This window comes from Neolamprologus multifasciatus, chromosome 3 (genome assembly GCF_963576455.1).
Source record: "Neolamprologus multifasciatus chromosome 3, fNeoMul1.2, whole genome shotgun sequence".
Classification (NCBI taxonomy): domain Eukaryota; kingdom Metazoa; phylum Chordata; class Actinopteri; order Cichliformes; family Cichlidae; genus Neolamprologus; species Neolamprologus multifasciatus.
In genome coordinates this window covers 26,153,231-26,173,490 of record NC_140441.1, presented here as the reverse complement: position 1 = coordinate 26,173,490, position 20,260 = coordinate 26,153,231, and the positions used below count along the sequence as shown (strand labels likewise).

Genomic DNA, 20,260 nt, shown 5'->3' with positions numbered 1-20,260 from the left:
TAGAGTTCGGTCTCAGTGATATGGGATTGCCACTGGTTGCAGAATGTGTGTCTTCCTACATTCAGGAGTTTCCTGCTTTACTATTGTCTTTTGTAAAGATTTTGTTTTTTGGCTTGGGCCAGCAGAAATAAAGGTGCTTTTTGCAGTTTGGTTTAAGAGTTTGTGTTTAAGTGTCTGATTTTACAATCACACAGAATCTTTTTTTACATCTTATTGTGACATTCTGGTTTTAAGGTTGGTCATGATGCTGTGCAGGATGTGGGTGAGCTTGAGGAGAAGAGAAATAGCGTTTTGAAACAGAAGTGCATGTGAGGCAAAATGAGGTCCTGCTTCCTCTTTGAGCTAACATGTGTCCTTAAAAGTAGCTCTGATGGTGTATTCACAGAAATTTGTTTTCTTTAAGCTTCCAGTTATACCTCACAGTAGGCCTGTTCCTGGGGCTCTTGGGAAAAGGTCAAAGTCAAACAATCTCAACATAATAAGCTGTTTAAACTTCAGCAAATGAGTTTCAGTATATAGTGAGATTCAGTGAGATCAGACTACATGAAGTGTAACTTTAAATGAAATCCAACATCTATTTCACAATAAAATAGTTTCCACTGAGAACACATCTGTAGTAACCAGATTTTGTAATTTGTGTCACATACAAACATCTGCAAATTTCTGATTTTTGGAAAGCAGAGCAAAGCTGCAAACAACAGTATGGGTTAGGTAAGTGGTGAATAAACAAGAACGCAGTTTCAACATTTGAACTTCTTGTTTGGTTTCCTCATCAATCTTTTTTTATAAATAATTAGTTGTAGCAAAAGAAATGTTAGTTGTGCCATGCTAGAGTTAATAGTTTCTTATAGGATCTATGCTACATGTTTGGCATTTAAATAAAACTGAAAGCAGCAATAAAGGTATGCAAGCAGTCAGGGGCGGTCCTAGCATGTTTGGTACCCTGGGCGAACAGAGGCAGATGTCGTCCAAGATAAGGACAATGCTGGATAATACCTCAAACCCACTCCGTGACGTGCTGGCTAGTCATAGGAGCATGTTCAGTGAGAGACTGAGATTACCAAAAAACACCACTGAACGACACAGGAAATCATTCCTGCCCGTGGCCATCTCCCTGTACAACTCCTCCATCTAACACACTGTAAACACTGCAATAGTTACTTTTTACACACGCTTTTTTTGACTCTGTAATATTCTTGTCAGTTTTCTTGATATTTATTTATAATTACTTCTGCTAATTCTTGATCTTTATAATTGAGTGATCTTTATATATTAGTGCTATTTCTTAAATTTGTAAATTCTGTAACATATTGTATTGTTTAAATAGTTTAGTCTGTTACTGTTACAGTTTTTACAATTCCTTCTTGGAGAAACTGTAACTGTAACCCAGGAAAAGCCCTGGGCAATGGCTGCTGTCACTCATATCAAAAACCGCCACTGCAAGCAGTTAAATAGAGCACAGTGAATTTGGAAATCTCACAATTAACAGTGCACTGCCCCCTAGTGATGGCTGTTACATTTGACGATTTATCATATTTTTAAACCTCAGTGTTATTGGATTTCACAGTTATAGTTTACAAATATGATATACAGCAGCATGATGCAAGAAAAATACTGCTGACAGACTGGAAATTAAAAAAAAATCCATAGAAGAATAAACTTCTCAAAACTGTGCAAAAAGTGCTTTCATTCAACTCCATACACCATAAGTCACACCATTTATTTATTTTAACATAATGTATAATATGTCATACTGTACAAAAATGTATTGGTGCCCTTGTGTAAAAACAGAGTATTGGGTCTATATTATTACAAATCCCTCCACCCTGCACTGGAGACAGGGACTAGAAATATTTATATACTACGATAAACAAGATACTATGATATGCTATAATATGATGCTAAAATACATTAAATTAGACACACCACTCTAATCTGATATTCCATTATTGCTCAGTTGAACTGTCAAATACACAATTCTATACGATTCTGAGACTTCAAATATTTACATATTCATGGGTCACTCACAGTGCCCTATGCAATGCTTATGCAAAGTTTTATCAAGAGTGTCTCACTCAGAGGATGTAGGGAACATATATAGCATGCATATGATCTGATCATTATAGTATGATTATACTATGCTTCTCTTTGGCTTTGCTGCTGTTGCTCTCTTCACTGACCTGTAAGGCAAACACAAAAGACAAAAAGTAAGGATGTTATGTGGTGAGGCCATTTAATCTTATCAAGGGATATTGTCAATGTAATGAGACATTTCAGTGCATGACTGTTGTGAGTTTACCTGCAGTTCCCGTATTCACATCAGTGTAAAGAGTACTCTTATGTGGTTTATGATGCTTCCCTGTTAAGATAATCAGATGAGTGAGCAAAATAAAATAATTAATACACATTTCAGTACTGCAGGTCAAAACCTCTCTTAACTAGATTTTTAAATGTATTTTATTTTTCTTTGTTGTTTTAAATTGCACATGTTGGATACTCACTATCCATCCCAAAGTCTTTAACCTCAATTAGAGAGTATGTGGCTTCGGATGATTCAACTTCCTCTGAAATGTACATTTTGTTAAGTTAGAGGATTATAATAAAATATCATTTGAGTTACTATTTTTAATTCAAATGTTTATACATCTCTAACCACAAGAAGTACCGAAGTACAAATACTTCATTATTGCACTTGTACAATTTTCATCTATATCTGTATTTTTTTCTAACAATTTTCTACTTTTACTCCCTACTTTTTTAGACAAACATCTGTACTTTCCACTACCATTTCCAAAACAGGTTTGTTACTTATGGTTTTATGCATTTGAGGGGAGTTATTACTTTGTTACTGTGGGCCTTCACAGTAACACATGAAAGGAAATCCTGTTTTTGTATTTTTTAAGAGGCAAAACCATGTGTCATAGTCAGGGGTTACAGTAGGCTGGTGTTTTTTAGCTATATTTTTTATGGGTTTTTTTTGGGGGGGGCACTTTATCAGAAGTTTTTAAGTGATAGATGATTCCAAATGCAGAGTTTCTATCAGAAGAAGGGTTTGATTTAAAGGCAAGGACTGCTCAGTGAAATTTTATTAAACTGGAAATTTAAAGCTTACATGTAAGTGTTCATGTTTTTAAATCAGATATCAGGTCTGTACATATGAAATTATGTTACTCAGATTGTGAAACCTGCTGTAAACAAAATGAGGTAGACTAACTGTATTGCTTAAAGGTTGCATGAAAATCCACTGCGGTTTAGTGCAGATTATATCATGTTCCTGGGCCGGTGACCCAGTGTTTTGAGTTTTGTATCATTATTGAATTTTGATTTTGTCATAGTTTATCTTTTCTAGTCTTTTTGTTCCTGTGTATTGCCTATTCAAGTCTGCGTCTGTTATGTTTCCTGTTTTACTTTGGAAGTCTGTGTCCAATGTCAATGTATTTAGTTTCACTTCCCCTGTCCTGTCTTTAGGTTCATGTGTGTCAGCTGTGCTCCCATGTGAGGCCACTTCCCTTGATCATCCCTTATGTGTATTTAGTCTCTTGCTGTGTCCCAATTCGGGGTATGCACGCTTGAAGTACGCATTTTAAGTGCGGTTACGTCACCGCCACGCGACGACGGCTGTCCCAATTCGAAGTGTACTTCAAATGCATACTCCAAATGCGCCGTCGATTTCCCCAAATATCAAGCGTGGTCCGGTGCACGCTTCGTGGTCCCATATATCCCACAAGTCATAGCGCGGCGGTGGGTGTGGATAATTTTGCCGCAAAATACGGCAGAAGGGAGCGGCTGAAAAGTGAACTGTCAAAAGTAAGTACTGAATATGACGTCACTTATTCATGTGCGAATGTTTAATAATGAAGAACATTAAAACATTGCTGTTGGCCACATGTCGGCAAAGTTATGTGACACTAGTGATGTTTGTACTTTCAGCATTAACTTGGTTTTAAAGCCTCTACTTCTAAATATACATATAGTCGACCTTAATCTTACAGAGAATCTGATGATTTTATGGATAATTAAAGTCAGTCATATATCCACAAACACAACAAGCTGAAAGTCAGTGATATATATATATATATATATATATATATAATCTGACAATACTATAATATTGGCCATATTATATTTACATTACCACAGTGAGATGACTTTAGTCTCATGAACAACATTAACTAATTATTGTTTACTAGCTAATCTTAAATGACTGTTCAGTACAGAAATTAAGCCCTTGAATCATGTTTTACAGTCCTGTGGTCTCAGCCTCAGATACTCAACTAATCAAAGTGATGTCATGACAAACATGAATGACCAACAAAACATTTTTCTCCTTCATTTCTGTCAAACAAAGCTGTATGTAACGTGTCTCGCGGTTAGTATCATGGTTGCTAGGCAACCTGAACAGCGCGACGAAGCATATACCGTCCCATTTCACAAGCCTCTCACTTCCGCACTTCCCGTACTTATAGTACGCACCGTCCGTAGTACGCGTAGTGTTCGTACTTCAAGCGTGCATACCCCGAATTGGGACACCGCATCTGTGTTTCATTCAGTCTGTGTCGCGTTGTCTGTGTTCCACATCCTATGTCATGTTAGGTTTCAAGTCTCTGTGCAGGTCATGAGTCATGTTGCTTATTCTTATATTTCATAGTTCCTTCATGTTCTGGCACAGTCTTGTTTATAGTCTCACTGTTCTTAGTTTCTTCCCAGTTTAGGTTCCTGTTTAGTTGTTGTCCCTGTTCAGCTCTTGTTTAGTTTAGTTCATGTACTCCAGCCTCAAATAAATGCTCGCCTTTGTTTAAAGTTAATTTTGTCTGCTCATCTGTGTCCGCACCTGGGTCCTCCAAACACTCTCCACACGGTCAGCCACTGCGGACCGTGACAGATTAAGCAGGTTAGATAGTGTAATGTGATGGATTTATAGTATAGAACAGTGTGTGACTGGTGCTCATTATCAGAGTTAGGTTACATGAAAGGGAGTAGAAATGAATTTGAAATTAAGCAGTGAATGGTTGTATACTGTATAATATAAGAAAGCATAAACAGTGTAAAGGATATAAATCAGCAGGATGATTCTTAACACATCTGCCGACATCTTGTTGAATTCAAATCCACAAAGAGCAGCAGGTACATTAAGTAAATCTACTGGAGCTCTCAATAGAAATTAATGTGAGTTGTGATTCCTTTATTAGAATTAACATGTAGATTGAAATAAAGATGTAATTGCATCTACCAAAATTATTTTATTAGTACATTAACATAGCACAAGGTTCTGTTTTCAGCTTTGTACAAAAGTATTTAGTGGAAATGTTCTTCAAAGAGCTACTTTTACATTCTTTGAGTACATTTCAGAGCCTGTAGTTTTTCACTTTTACTTGATTTAAGACATTGAATCAGTGCTTCAACTTTTTTAGTATTTTTAAACACTAGTATCCGTAATTCTGCTCAAGTGCAGTACTTTTGCCACCTCTGGTAACCACTGTGATATTTTAAAGATAACGTGTACCATTTTCAGTATCTTCCAGGTCTTGGATTGTTTCATAGATGTGATGATCACCTTGACAAAAAAAATTATAAAAAAATTTAAAAATCGAAATAATTATTTCTATTTCTAACTGCTCTGTGCTATTCAAAAGATCCCATGTACCATTTGCACCATTTGCAGAGTCTTCTGAGTGATGGACTGTTTCATAGAGTTCATATTCACCTTAAAAAAGACAAGGTCAGAGTATCATGTTAGAGTTTAATGTATTACAGCAACTACATATTTTTGTTAAAGTGCAAAGACACCAAATTAATTTCACTTGAATTTTTTTTTTTTTTTTTTTGTCCTAAGTTTTTGTGTTCTGGATTTTTGCCTTTGATTCAGGCTCTTTGAAAAACAGTTGACCAGAACTCCTGGGGGTTATGAAGACTAATAATTAATACTAAAGTTTGGTTTTATGACTGACCAGGGTGAAGAGATTTGTATTCATCCTGTATTTCATCCTGATTGACTCCATGATTTCTGGTGGAGTCTTGACCATTGATATCTGACTGGATCGGCCTAATGAAAACATAACAAATGTACAGATAATAACATAATACACTAAATTTAGCACAGTAAGAAAAATACTACTGAATGTTTAGAGTTAAAATGGGAATATAAAGTTTTATACCAACCCAGTGAAGCATAAATCTGTTAAAAGAGAAAAAAAAAGTTTTTTTTTCTCTCAGTGCATTTTACTTCTATTTTGTGCCAGAACATCATCACATGTTGGTGTATTTGTAAAAGTGTCTCACCCTTTGCCTTTCTATAGCGATACATTAAGAGCAAGAGAATAATAAGAAGAGAGACTCCACAAACCAGTCCAACAACCAGGAACAGAGGAAATGAAGAGCTTTCAGGTCCTGATGGAGCAACTGTGATTGTAAACATTAACAGTAAACACTTTATGTGAGACATTTTTCAAAAAATATTCTTGCAAAACAAGAATCAGATGAAAAACAAGACAAAACACATACTCATTAACATACTCTATAGTGACCATGATAATCATTACAGAAATGCAGAAAATGTTTTGATCCTGCTCACCTTTAACTGACATCCAGCTCTGTGCTGACTCTCTTCCTGAGTACTGACACTTGTAGAAACCTTCATCAGACTTTGACACTGCAGAGATCTTCAGCTCCCCTCGGGTATCATTTTGAAGAAGTTTGTCATTGTGATAGAAAAACACATTGGAAAGTATTTTTTGTGTTCTCAAACTGCAGCTCAGACTAACAGAAGCTCCCTCAGTCACAGGATGAACAGGACTCACCAGGATAGGACCATTACCATCATCTGTGACACAATCACACACAATTGTTTCAGTCACATCAGCTGGTGCACACTTTTAGAAAAGCTGACAAACACTAATAAGAACAGATTGTACAAATGCTTTTCATCATGAAGATCTGATCTTGTGTATTTAAAAACTGTGTGTATGTGTTTTTTATTCCCACATAAATTACTTCACATACAGCAAAGCTGGGACAAATGTTCATGTGACATTTAAATCATTCAAATCCAAGAAGTAAATGTACAATAACATACTCTGTACAGTGATGTTGACTGCACTGCTGAACTCTCCTGATCCAGACTCACACCAGTACACTGCAGTATCTGACTTTGATGTGTTGATGTTACATGTGGATCCAGTCATTCTCCTACAGTCAGAGAGTCGGCCGTCCTCAGAGAACTTCCTCACTCTCCACTCAGTGAAGTTTCCCTCACAGGTCAGTGAGACAGAGTCAGAGGTGAAGTGTTGCACTCTGTCAGGAGTCACTGTGAGAGACGCTGCTGAGCAAACATCTGAAAACAACATGCAGTGAAGAGACAAAGCTCACAGATGTTAGGATTCAAAATATCACAGTGAAAATATTCCATCCATCCATCTTCTTCCGCTTTATCTGGGGCCGAGTTGCAGGGGCAGCAGCCTAAGCAGAGAGGCCCAGACCTCCCTCTCCCCATCCACCTCCTCTAGCTTGTCTGGGGGAACACCAAGGCGTTCCCAGGCCAGCCGAGACATATAATCTCTCCAGCATGTCCTGGGTCTGCTCCGGGGCCTCCTCCCGGTGGGACATGCCTGGAACACCAACCCCAGGAGGCGTCCAGGAGGCATCCTTGTCAGATGCCAGAACCACCTCAGCTGGCTCCTTTTGATGTGGAGGAGCAGCGGCTCTACTCTGAGCCCCTCCCGGATGGCTGAACTTCTCAGCCTATCTCTAAGGGAGAGGCCAGCCACCCTTTGAAGGAAGCTCATTTCCGCTACTTGTATCTGCAATCTCGTTCTTTCGGTCACTACCCACAGCTCGTGGCCATAGGTGAGGGTAGGGACGTAGATCGACCGGTAAATTGAGAGCTTCACTTTTACACTCAGCTCCCTCTTCACCACGACGGACCGGTGCAGCGTCCACATCACTGCAGCCGCAGCACCAATCCGTCTGTCGATCTCCCGCTCCCTTCTCCCACCACTCGCAAACAAGACCCCGAGATACTTGAACTCCTCCACTTGGGGCAGGAACTCATCCCCGATCCGGAGTGGGCACTCCACCCTTTTCTGGCTGATATTAAATATTAATAGATTAAATATTATTTTTACTTAAATGTCTAAGGTCTACTAAAAGATGCAATGTTTGTATTGGTCAACTTTCACCTTGATTGGTAAACCAAAAAAGTAAACCATGAGTATATTAACAAAAAGCAAATTAAGTTTCATCAATCAATTTAGATTTTCTTGCATTTTCATTACTTGAAAGTAGAAAGAGAGAATCAAGCTGACCTGCAGACCAGACAAACTTTGGTTGACTGTGATCAGTGTGATACTCTGGGTCTCCTCTTCCAGCTCTGCACACATATCCTGCTGTGTGTGTCTGTCCATGAATGATGTAGGAGTCCTGTGCAGTCCCACTGCCATCAGGTAGCAGCTCATAACTGGAGGATTTCTCTGATAGATCAGGAACAGCTTTATACCAGTAGAAGCTCCATCCTGCAGACGGATGTTCAACCTCACAGTTCAGAGTTACTGAGGCTCCAGGACTCAGCCATGATGGAGACACAGTGAGGACAGATCCTGTTGGAAAATAGTGGATCGTTTTTTGTTTTTGTTAAGTTTACTGTGAGTGTTTTCTTACTGCTCTTTTCAATTCAATTCAATTTTATTTATATAGCGCCAAATCACAACAAATGTCGCCTCAAGGCGCTTCATAGATACAGAGAAAAGCCCAACAATCATATGACCCCCTATGAGCAAGCACTTTGGCGACAGTGGGAAGGAAAAACTCCCTTTTAACAGGAAGAAACCTCCGGCAGAACCAGGCTCAGGGAGGGGCGGCCATCTGCTGCGACCGGTTGGGGTGAGAGCAGATGGCCAGCAGATTAGCTGGCTGTTTCTATTAGAAGATTTTTTTGTTGAGAAATCATTTTTAATTTAGATTTTTTGCTTTTGTTTGTTGTATTTATCTGTTATCTTCATGTGGGTTTTATGTTTCACATGTTTATGTTTCATATCAGAAAGCACTTTGAGTAAAATCCTGCTGTTTTAAAATGAAGCTTATGCAAGCTCATTGTGAGTTCACTGGTCTAGTCTAATCATCTTTCTGCTGGCCTTCTTCAGGCCAATCAACCGTCACACCACGTAATTTAAATCTCACTGTGAAGCTGTCATTCCTCCTTGCAGATGTCTTCACGCAATCCACCTCGTCCACATAACCGCCTTTCCTGCGTCACCCAGTCTCCATTCAACCCTCTATCTCCATCTTCACCATTCCGGAGGGTTCTGCCTTAATCCCAACTTGACTCCCCACAATGAGAACATTGGCACATGTCCAGTTGACTTTAGTGACTATAATTTACAAGCTTTTGCTATACAAATGTGTTAAACATGATTCTCATGTGAACAATGTGTTAAAATCCTGCTTTTTCCAACTGTGGCAACTGTCAAAGATCAAGCCTCTCGTGGCCAAACACATACTTGAAACACAACAAAATGCTTTTATAACCTCTTGTCTCAACTACTGCAATGTAGTCGGAATCAGACAGGCCTCTGTTGCTTGCCTTCAGCTGTAAAAAGCCACCCCATGATTTTTATCAAGTGGAAGCAAGCAGGAGCATGTCACTCCAATTTTTACTTCCCTTCACAAGCCTCCTTTTCGTTTACAAATCCAGTTTAAAATCATTTTATTTGTACCTAAATCTTTTGATGGTTATGCCCCTATCTGTTTCAGCTTCTGCACCCTTGTGTCCCGCCTCGTTTTCTCAGGTCAGCAAACCAGATGCCTTTACTCGTTCCAAAGATGGGCAGAGGTGACACAGGTTTTTGTAGTTACAGCTCCATAATTGTGGAACAATTTACCATTTGCACATCAGGCAGGCTCCTTCACTCGCTGTTTTTATATCTTGTTTAAAAACACACCTACAACATAGCATGCTTTGTAGACCATTGAACTAATCATCATTTCTGAATATCTGAGGCCAGTTGGGTTGTTGTTTTACAACAACTTTATTGGAAACTGTTTACACATATTAACAGTTGAGATACAAACAGAAACATGAAATCAACACAGAAAACTTCACATTGTATGTTTGATAATCATGAGTGAATGTATATTTCAAACTAAATTACTGAACTCACTGGTTTTCTCAATGGTGACTTCTTCACTTTCATACGTGTAGTAAACTGGGTTTCCTCTTGTTCCTCTGCAGCTGTAGATTCCTCCTTGAGATACTCTGATATCTCTGTTTTGTTGATCTCTGATTTGAACTTCAGAGGTTGTTTGGGTTCGTCTGAACCACTCATATTTCCATCCATCAGAGCTCTGCACAGAGCAGGTCAGTGTCACACTGCCCCCTACTGGTATGATTGTTGTTCCTGCTGTCAGTGTGGCCGTGGGTTTATCTGCCATTAATTTAAATTTATTAATATTTTAATAGTTTCAGTGCACTGAACAACATCTTTCATTTATGTTGGAGAGTGGTTAATGTTATCATGAATTTTCAAAGTAAATATTATTTAGCAGTTGTCGCAGGCCTATGAATTATTTAAAATGGAAACATTAAATCACTATAAATAACTTCCAGTCAGTTTGAATGTGGGAACCCTGTCACTGATGACCAACCATTACTATTAACTGCAAAGTTTTTTTATCTTCCTTTTCCCAAACAATCACAGGGTCTTTGAATACGTCTTTGATAGTAGTTTAAAAAAAAAAACTAAAATATTACAATTAATAAGTTCTATTTTAATATAGTACTATTAAAATAGTTCTATTAATTGGTAGTAAAATGTCTTCATAAACTCTGATGAGGACAAATAGTCTGGGTGTAAGAATGATAAATCTCTCCCACACTCCAACAGAATTAAAAGACTCTGGTATCATGGCTGTCGTGGCAGGCAGTAAGGAGGTGAGATAAGGACCCAAAATGCAGGCAATGGCTGAGATGTCAGTGAGCTTTTATTGAAGGAGAGTGACATACAACCAACTGAGAAACAGAACTAAGAAATACTCTAAAACTGGGAAGAACTAAACAACAACCTGAAAACAAGGGGAGGGAGAGCAAGGGTAACATGAAAAATGACCAGCAGCGAGACCAGCATGGATGAACACAGACAGGCCATTAACACGCAGTAGAAAACACAGGGCTTATATACACACAGGAGCAATCAAGGAATGAGAAACAGGAGGGAGACAAAGCTGGGGCTAATTATACATAACAAGACAAGGGGAAGCAAAACTAGACTAACTTGCATTCCTACTGAATGTAGGACTGGGACTATCAAAATAAAACAGGGAACAAGAGACAATTCACAAAGACGCGGACTTGACACTGAGAGACAGACTGAAAGAATATGACACATGGCGCACAAGGAAGACAGTGACGTAAACTAGACACCAGAACGACAAATACCATCAAGAGAACAAAACCATGAATAACCAATAATCAGGAAATAGAACTTAAACACAAAACACTGGGAAACACCCAGGACCATGACAGCCGATCAGTACACTGTAACTATTGAAATATTATTTTTGTATTTTCACAGACTCAAATAAAATCTCCAATAAAATGATCTACATTAGAGGCTGTGCTTAAGTTTTTAAACCAGCTGATGTCAATGTAAACATGAAAACATTAAATGTCAGCATGAATCATGGTCCAACTTACATGAAACTGTCATTTTGAAGGCATCACTCCATCCTGTTAAGAGATAGTCACTGCTACCCCGACATCTGTAGTCTCCACTGTGGGACACTGAAACTCTGCTGATCCTGTATTCACTGGATGTTGGAGGGCTGTTTGTGTTGGGTGCTGTCCATTCATATTTCCACACCTTTCCTTCACCTCCCTGAATCTCACATCTGAGAGTGATTGTGTCACCAGTGAATATCTGAGACCAGCTGTGCTGCAGTTTCACAGCAGCCAAAACTGTTCAACAAACAAACACAAATATTAAACAGAAAAAAATCAACAGACAAGAAAAACTAAATTTTAAAAATTAAAGTTATTAGGTGCTTCTTTAATATCATCATGGTTTTGTGTTTTATCTCACAACAAAACTTAACCCTCACCTTGTTTCTGAATTGTAACTGCAGCACTGTCCTCTGTGGAGAAAACTGGATCTCCTCTCCCTCCTCTGCAGTAATAGATGCCTCCTTCTGAAATACTGATCGTGTGCTCTGATGTTCCAGCTCCTATTTTCTGACCTCCAGAAAACTCTGAATCACATCTGAACCAGTCAAACTTCCAGCCAGTAGAGCCCTCCACAGAGCAGCTCAGTGTCACACTGCCCCCTACTGGTATGACTGAACTTTGTGCTGCCAGTGTGGCTCTGGGTTTACTTGCTGTACAGGTTACAGGAAAAAGTTCATCAGATTGCCACTTGCTTCAGGAAGAACTTTGTTATAGAAATGATCACACTTTACATATTCACTCAGTCGTTTAGCTTCTAGCACCAAACAGAAAATATTTACCTGCATGTGACACGTTAGACTGAGTGTCTTCATACAAAATTATGAATTATGAATGAATGAATGAATGAACTAACAAAGAAAACATCACTGTTTCCAGGAGCAGTTTTTTTATCATAATAATTTTTTAAATGCATACTGATAGCACAAATGTAACAGTGTAAAGAAAAAGTTGAACGCGCACCGGCAGAAATGTTGAGAGCGCAAGCAACACACTGCAAGCAAGCGCAAATGCAAAAACTGAGCGAGAGGGGCTGCTATTGTGTGTGTGTGTATGGATAATAGCAAACACTGAAATACATTTTTTGCATGCAGCAATGAATTTTATTCACTCAAATTTAGCTTTTCTCCGCTCAAAATAATTTTTTCCTCAAAATGCAACACTTGCACCTGCAATTTTTTTTTACATGCGCTCAATTTTTTTTTTACATGTGCTCAGAATAGTGGCACAAAAATAACACCATAGAAAGGAGTGGGATTGTCGTTGAGAGAGTGAAGTGTGTTTTTGGACCCTTCCCCTTTCCCTCGGACCCTTCTCCCAAACACTTTGTATATATATTCACCTGGTGAAACCACTGTAAATAAATGCACTGTCAGCTTTGCAAAGGTCTCCTGGTCTGCGCATGAGACCGTTTACAAAACCGTGTCACTTATGACATTTGTCCAATGGAGATCACACAACAAACATGACTTACTTGATGCTGACAATGTGAAGGCTTCACTCCACTCTGTTGAAGAATATGAGTCATCTCTGCGTCGACTCTTACACATGTAGTCTCCACTGCTGGACTCAGTAACTCCGAATGTCACATCATTATCGTGTGTCCACTGTGTGGGTGTCCTGGGTCCTCTCCATTCATACTCCCACTCAGTGGTTTCACCTCCTTCCTGCACCTCACATGTCAGAGTGATCATCTCACCTCTGAATATCTGAGGCAAGTTGGGTTGTTGTGTTACAACAACTTTATTGGAAACTGTTTACACATATTAACAGTTGAGATACAAATAGAAACATGAAATCAACACAGAAAATGTACCATTGTATGTCTGATAATCATGAGTGAATGTATATTTCAAACTCATTTACTGAACTCACAGGTTATCTCAATGGTGACATCATCACTTGTATCAGTGTAGTAAACTGGGTTTCGTCTTGTTCCTCTGCAGCGGTAGATTCCTCCTTGAGATACTCTGATATCTCTGTTTTGTTGATCTCTGATGTGAACTTCAGAGGTTCTTTGAGTTCGTCTGAACCACTCATATTTCCATCCATCAGAGCTCTGCACAGAGCAGGTCAGAGTCACACTGCCCCCTACTGGTATGATTGTTGTTCCTGCTGTCAGTGTGGCCCTGGGTCTATATGCTGTTATGAAAAAAGGAAAACATAAACATCATGATCTATCATAAACCTACTGTTTAAAATGTGTTTTAAGTTAATTCAATTTCTGACTTGAGCTAAAATCTACATATTTATTTTTGATTATATGAAGATATCACACTTAATTAAAAAACAAACACAATTAGTAAACTACTTCTAAACTAATTAGTGAACTAATGCAGTTCACTGCTGAAGGATACACAACGATGGGTTGTGAGGGTTTTGTATGATTTTTGGCTTTGATAACAGATTTTTTTTAAGTTTTACCCACAAGTGCTGTTGTTACACATTAAAACATATATGATGCATTACAGAGTGTACAGAGTGCATTAGCATTCTGTACACTTTGACCATGACCAGAGTGGTCATGGTCAAAGTTTCAAGTTTCATGACAAAATTAATTAAATGTACACTGTATTTTATCCTGCAGAATAGTGCTTAAATGTACACAGCAAATTCAAAAGTGTTAAATGTTTTGGTGTTAGTAGTCTTAGAGTTAATTTTACTCTAAGTAGAGTCACATTCTTTTAATGTAACTCTGAGGTGTAAAATGATAGTAGTTAAAATCGAGTGTTAAAAATGAGTGTTTCTATTTCAAATCTGGAGGTGTTACAATGGAAACATTAACTCTTGACCTCTTAACTCTGAACTCCTACAGGGGCTATGACACCAATAGAGTAAATTCACAGACTCCGCCCCCAGCACGGCTCCAATCGAAGCTGAAGTGAAGCTGTTTCAGAACATTTTGCTCTACATATTTGAGTTGTTTGCCATGCTTGGTAAGTCATGTTTTCAAAGATTGTTTCAATTATTGTTATTAGCTTTTACTTCTGTGGCTCTTTGGAGTTGAGACAAAGCTGTGTGAAAGGCATTAGCCATGTTGCTCGCTGATAGCATAATATTCTGTTTTAGCTAGCTGAAAGGTATTGTTTGCGGGCAAATACCACAGCCTTGAAAAAAAGCTTGCATGTGAATTTTCAGTCAAATTTCTTGGTCAAATACACTTAAAACAATGTCTAGAATGTGAAATGTTGGTATAATGGTGCTACTTGAAGCCTGAAAATGATCTCCCATAAAAAACGAGCAAACAGCAGTAGCAGACGTCCCGAGTCCCGACTGAGTTCTATGTTAGCATTTAGATTCCTCCAGAGTTTTGTGCACACGGTTTAGGTAAAAATGAAAAAGGTTGAGGTTTTACATTTAGTTCAGTATTACCTGTTGTCTGTGTCCTTGTCTTTTGGGAAAATACTTTACACAAGTAATGTCTCAAAAAGGATTCTTTTTTTTTTTCTTTTACTGTGCTGCAATTGATTTGTGCCATTAATTAGTGTCAACTAATTTTTATTCAATCTCCACATAGGATATGCTTGTGAAGATGGAATATGGGGGAGAGCAGAAGTGCGTTGAAGTTCCACAAAGTGATGAATGAAGGACATGCATATTGTATTTTGTATTTATTGAAATAAGTGATGAGAATGCTGTTATTTGCATTTACCAGCTCACCTATGTCAGACCTTTTGATAAACGAAATTCTAATGAAAGTGAGAACATGTACACTGTTACATCTTTCAGAAAATGTTTTGAAATTGTGGTGCACAGTTCAGAATAAATGTTTTTCAAAAACCATTGCGTCTTTTTAGTAAATGTTTATTTCCAAAAGAAATTTCTAGAAGTTCAGAACAGTAAAATTCCCGCTTTTTTAGAATTAATTAGAAGATAACTCTTACGTAGTTAAACTAAAATACTCTTTGAGAGTTAATATATAAACTCTTAACACCAAGTGTTAAATTATCAACTCCAGAGAGATTTGGTGTTTAACACTAAATCAGAGTTAACATACCAACTCTCCAAAAAGAGTTAAATTAACACTCTCTGGTGTGGACCCATATAGACACTTTAAAAGTGTTGAAATCAAATCTGACAGTGTTAATTTGGACATGCTGGATTTGCTGTGTATTATTTGCAAAGAAAAAACTGGAGGAGCTGGGTTCAATAGTTGCTACAGCATGTAGATTCAAACACAAGAACAATATAAGCAATTTGAAACACTTGTATATACTATAAAGGCAACATCTGTGTTGTTGTTTTCATAGAATGAAAAATAAATAGAGAAATGAATAAATAAAAATAGAAATGGAAAGGTTTTAAGGTGAGGATGCAATATTTTAAGTTGAATCTGACTAAATAGAAAAAAAGAAAGTTTATCGAAAATTTCTTTATTTTATGTATTGATCACTTTAGTATTAGTAATAGCACTTGCTCACTTAGTTATATGTAGGGGTGGGTTTTGATAATCGATTCATCGATTAAAATCGATTCTGGCTTGGATAATGTGATATCAATTCATTAAAATCCTGAATCGATTTTTTTTATATAAATGTATTTTGCCTGAAATTCCAGAATCTTAGGTGAAACCACAAAATTTCGACAACCACCAAACAGCTAAAACAGTAAATGAGAGCAGGTACACGGATTCTGCACAAAGACGTAAACACACAGCGCGGACCCGCAGAGAAATGGCTCAGTCCAAAATAAAAGCTATACTATACGCTTCTTCTGGGCTATATTCTCAGCAGCATATTAAACATATCAGGTCCCCATAAGGAGAATCATGTGCTAACGGCTGTCTAAATGACTCGGGTAAAGTTTGTAGCATGCTTGTTGTTTTTGTCTGCTTCCACTTGTCTTTGCACTAGGATGATGTCGACGTAAATGTGCAGTCATATTCGTTGTGTTCCCACTAGTGCTGTCAGCGTTCATCTCGTTAAAATGACTTTAACGCAATAACACCACAAATCTCCGTTAACTAGTTTCCGCGGATCGCCCCGTGCATGGGGCTGGACGGCGTCAACACGTTAACGAGCTAACTGCGCTAACGCACTAGTTCCCACCAATTGAGCATTGCACATCCGACATACTGTTTTACTTTTGTCCATGACGCGCTTACCATCAGGGTCATGCTTCACATGAAAACCAAGATAGTTCCAAAGGCCAGATCTGAATGAGGGTGGGGGAGGTTCAGTTTCAGGTAGCGTTGAGGCAGTTGCCATGTTGCAACAAGCTTAACTTCTGTCTTGCTAGCTTGTGGATCTGCACTCAACAGAGCAGCCTAGGCAGAGTAGTCGAACGCATATCCACTGAGCGCTCAACACAGACAGCATCGTCAGAAGAAAAGTTGATAAAATAAATTAAAAATGTTGTATTGTTCAATACATATGTGTACCGAACCGAAAGCACTGTATCGGATGGTTCAATATCGATACGAGTATTGTTGCACCCCTACTTGCTAGATGTTTTTCCAACTGAATCTATTTGAACTTTCTTACTTTTTCAGCTATTTGTTGTGCCTGTTCCAACTTTTTTTGAGACGTGTGGCAAGCGTCAAATTTAAAATGAGCTCATTTTGTGTTTAAAATACTTCAAATACTAAACACATCACACAAGTGGAAAGCAAAGAAAACAATTTCTCACCTTCAGCATTTCCAGAGAAGAATGCACTGAGGACTAAAACAAAGATAAATATCAATACATTATCAGAAAATCAAAATTATGAACTGATGGCAAAAACGTTTTTTTTTTCTTTTTTCAGATGCCACAGTTCTTGCCCCATCAACATGTTTGTGTTAGTTTTCCATAAGCTAACAGGCTGGATACATGACAAACACGTAACTGACAGGAAATTTGTAAAATAAGAAAGAATTAAAAGAAACTCCAACAGAGTACCTTAAAAACATGCAAATGCAGTAAGTTTAATTACTGCAATAGTGCATTTAAACTAAGTCAAATAATCAGGTAATTTGCGTAAACAATCCTAGTGATTAAAAAAACTGTATTAATAAGAAACAAAAAAAAACAAACAAAAAATACCAACTGGATCCAATCAAATTCTCAGAGAAATAGAGAAAATATTTTTTTCTTAATTAGTGACACAGAAACAGAGTTTACTTACAGAATAATGGCAGTAAAGTTTCCCCCATAATAGCAGTCCTGTAGTACTCTGATCCACAGATGATCTCAAAGTGTTCTACTTTGGAGAAAGAGCAGTTATACTTAGTGTAAATAAGATTTCAGGTGCTTCTCTCCCCTGCCTGTAAAGTTAAAATGTGCCCAGGGTTCTGGAGCTACTGTCATGATCCTGGGTCTGTGACCCAGTTCTATTGTTTATAAAATATTGGAATAAGCAGAATTTGAAAATATAAATGAAAAATAAATATAAAAAAATAAATAAAATAAAAAATGTAAATGATTTTGAAGTCTGCCCATTAAATTCTGTACATTAAGCATTTTGAGTGCTCAATTCTAATAGAGAAGAGCTGTACCATATTTCATGTCATAATGACTATATAATAATATATTAGGCTTGTAATACTCGTATTGATATTGAACCGTTCGATACAGTGCTTTCGGTTCGGTACGCATATGTATCGAACAATACAAATTTTTTTTATTTATTTTATCAACTTTTCTTCTGACGATGCTGTCTGTGTGTTGAGTGCTCAGTGGATCTGTGTTCGACTACTCCGCCTAGGCTGCACTGTCGAGTGCAGATCCACTGAGCGCAGCGCAAGCTAGCAAGACAGAAGCTAAGCTTGTTGCAACATGGCAACTGCCTCAACGCTACCCGAAATTGAACCTCCCCCACCCTCATTCAGATGTGGCATTTGGAACTATCTTGGTTTTCATGTGAAGCATGACCCTGATGGTAAGCGTGTCATGGACAAAAGTTAAACAGTATGTCTGATGTGCCACGCAATGCTCAATTGGTGGAACTAGTGCGTTAGCGCAGTTAGCTTGTTAACGTGTTGACGCCGTCCAGCCCCATGCACGGGGCGATCTGCGGTAACTCGTTAACGGAGATTTGCCGCGTTATGGCGTTAATGTCATTTTAACGAGATGAACGCTGACAGCACTAGTGAGGGAACACAACGAATATGACTGCACATTTGCGCCGACATCATCCTAGTGCAAAGACAAGTGGAAGCAGACAAATCAACAAGCACGCATGCTACAAACTTTACCCGAGTCATTTAGACAGCCGTTAGCACGTGATTCTCCTTATCGGGACCTGATATGTTTGATATGCTGCTGAGAATATAGCCCAGAAGAAGCGTATAGTATAGCTTTTATTTTGGAAAGAGCCATTTCTCTGTAATAAACTCTCTTTTTCAAAGATGAGTGATTTCTCGATCAGATATATTTATTTTTTTTAATTTAATTATTTAGTTGTTTCAGCAACATTAAATTTAAAAACTGTACTTTTGAGTTAAAATATATATTTATAATTTTAATAAATGACAAATTAAAAAGGCATGAACATTTTTTGTATCGAAAAAATATCGAACCGTGACACCAAAGTATTGAACCAAACCGAACCGTGAATTTTGTGTATCGTTGCACCCCTAATATATATATATATATATATATATATATATATATATAAAGCACTTAATACAACAAGTCTCAATTATTCACACACTCATTCATATAAGCACTTTTTTTCACTGTCACAACAGAGCATGTGATAGACACGCTGGTCGACCACATGGATGTGAAGCTTTGCCTCTCCTGAGCATGGACACTCATGCAGAAGCTGCACTAGCAGCAGGGGGCGAAATATAGACTTAATTCTCTGACCGGCTGGAGCAGCATCTAATAACCAACTTGCAAAATAAAACAAATAAAAACAAACCAACAAACACAAAAACAGCAGACATTATGATACAGACTTATAATTTGCACTGATGTTTTTTCGAAAATTCTATACGCGAAAAGTGAGCACGAGAGCCCTCGATCCGCCTGCTCGCTGCTGAAGTCAAAGTAAACTTTATTGTCATCTCCGCTACATACAGTCCAGTATATAGAGAGACGAGACGACGAGGCTCCAGTTACAACAGTGCAAGTAAACAAACTATAAATATAAGAAGAGTAAGAAAATAAATATACATTTTAGGACCAGGGGTGAAGGGATCAATAACAATTTAAAATTTAAAATTTACAGTTTGATGATTTAAAGTCTCACACACAACCCGTCAAAAGGGGAGGGGGGCGGCTGCTTCCAAATAGAGCACATTTCATTCATAATGTTGTAAATCCAAGCCCATTATGTATTCATGATTTGAATCCTGGGTTATGTGAAATCTCAGAAATACACCCTAGACAAAGTAATTTTGTGAACTAAGGTGTAGGTCTGTTAGGTTATGTTGTGGTGATCCTCAGGTTGAGGGATGGGTGTTCATACTGGAGTGCAAAATTAAAACCAATGTAAGATGGACAAGAAAAGTTCAAAGCCATCAGGTCCTCAGTTTAGAAAAAAGAGAAAATAAGAGGAAGAGAAACGAGCAAAAGATACAGGTAAGCAGATGTGTCATTGGATAATGGCAGGTCATCCTGAAACAA

At 38.0% G+C, this 20,260-nt stretch overlaps 1 protein-coding gene across 1 annotated transcript; it reads right to left on the bottom strand.

The window, feature by feature from the left end:
- Positions 1 to 1,711: 1,711 nt before the first annotated feature.
- On the bottom strand, positions 1,712 to 14,154 carry LOC146522294 (Fc receptor-like protein 5). The gene is made up of 16 exons (XM_085147852.1): positions 14,136 to 14,154; positions 13,583 to 13,849; positions 13,182 to 13,460; positions 12,082 to 12,360; positions 11,680 to 11,944; positions 11,286 to 11,290; positions 8,301 to 8,591; positions 7,073 to 7,330; positions 6,572 to 6,820; positions 6,280 to 6,399; positions 6,160 to 6,175; positions 5,949 to 6,043; positions 5,645 to 5,704; positions 5,504 to 5,554; positions 2,502 to 2,564; positions 1,712 to 2,359 (listed from the first exon to the last, which is right to left on the bottom strand). Exons 1-16 carry the CDS (start codon positions 14,152 to 14,154, stop codon positions 2,274 to 2,276), a joined length of 2,403 nt encoding a protein of 800 aa, XP_085003978.1. The 3' UTR covers positions 1,712 to 2,273.
- Positions 14,155 to 20,260: the final 6,106 nt, after the last annotated feature.